Source organism: Penaeus monodon, chromosome 34 (assembly GCF_015228065.2).
Source record: "Penaeus monodon isolate SGIC_2016 chromosome 34, NSTDA_Pmon_1, whole genome shotgun sequence".
Taxonomy (NCBI): domain Eukaryota; kingdom Metazoa; phylum Arthropoda; class Malacostraca; order Decapoda; family Penaeidae; genus Penaeus; species Penaeus monodon.
This window is the reverse complement of record NC_051419.1, coordinates 34,164,144-34,164,397: the sequence shown is the minus strand read 5'-3', so window position 1 is coordinate 34,164,397 and position 254 is coordinate 34,164,144. Positions and strand designations below refer to the sequence as shown.

The 254-nt window shown below is 51.6% G+C and overlaps 1 protein-coding gene across 1 annotated transcript in view; it reads left to right on the top strand.

Annotated features, from left to right (window-relative positions):
* Positions 1-254, top strand: part of LOC119594896 (chymotrypsin BII-like) — a gene marked incomplete at its 3' end in the record, with an annotated part of 6,816 nt that extends 6,562 nt beyond the window's left edge. The window contains 1 exon segment of the mRNA XM_037943969.1: positions 36-254. Within this exon segment, the coding sequence (XP_037799897.1) occupies positions 36-191 (156 nt within the window).

Here is a 254-nt window from a genome sequence, read left to right as displayed (position 1 = left end):
AACTCACCACGAAACCCTTCTCACTCCTTCTGTAGGGAGACTCCGGTGGTCCCCTCAACCTCAATGGCATGACCTACGGCGTCACCTCCTTCGGGTCTTCTGTAGGATGCGAGGCAGGAGAACCTGACGCCTTCACTCGTGTCTTCTATTATTTGGACTGGATCGAGGAGAAGACAGGGGTGACTCCTTAAGTAGATGATTTCAGCTTAAGACAGACGATTGGGAGATAAAGTACAGAGAGGCGTGGGTTGGAT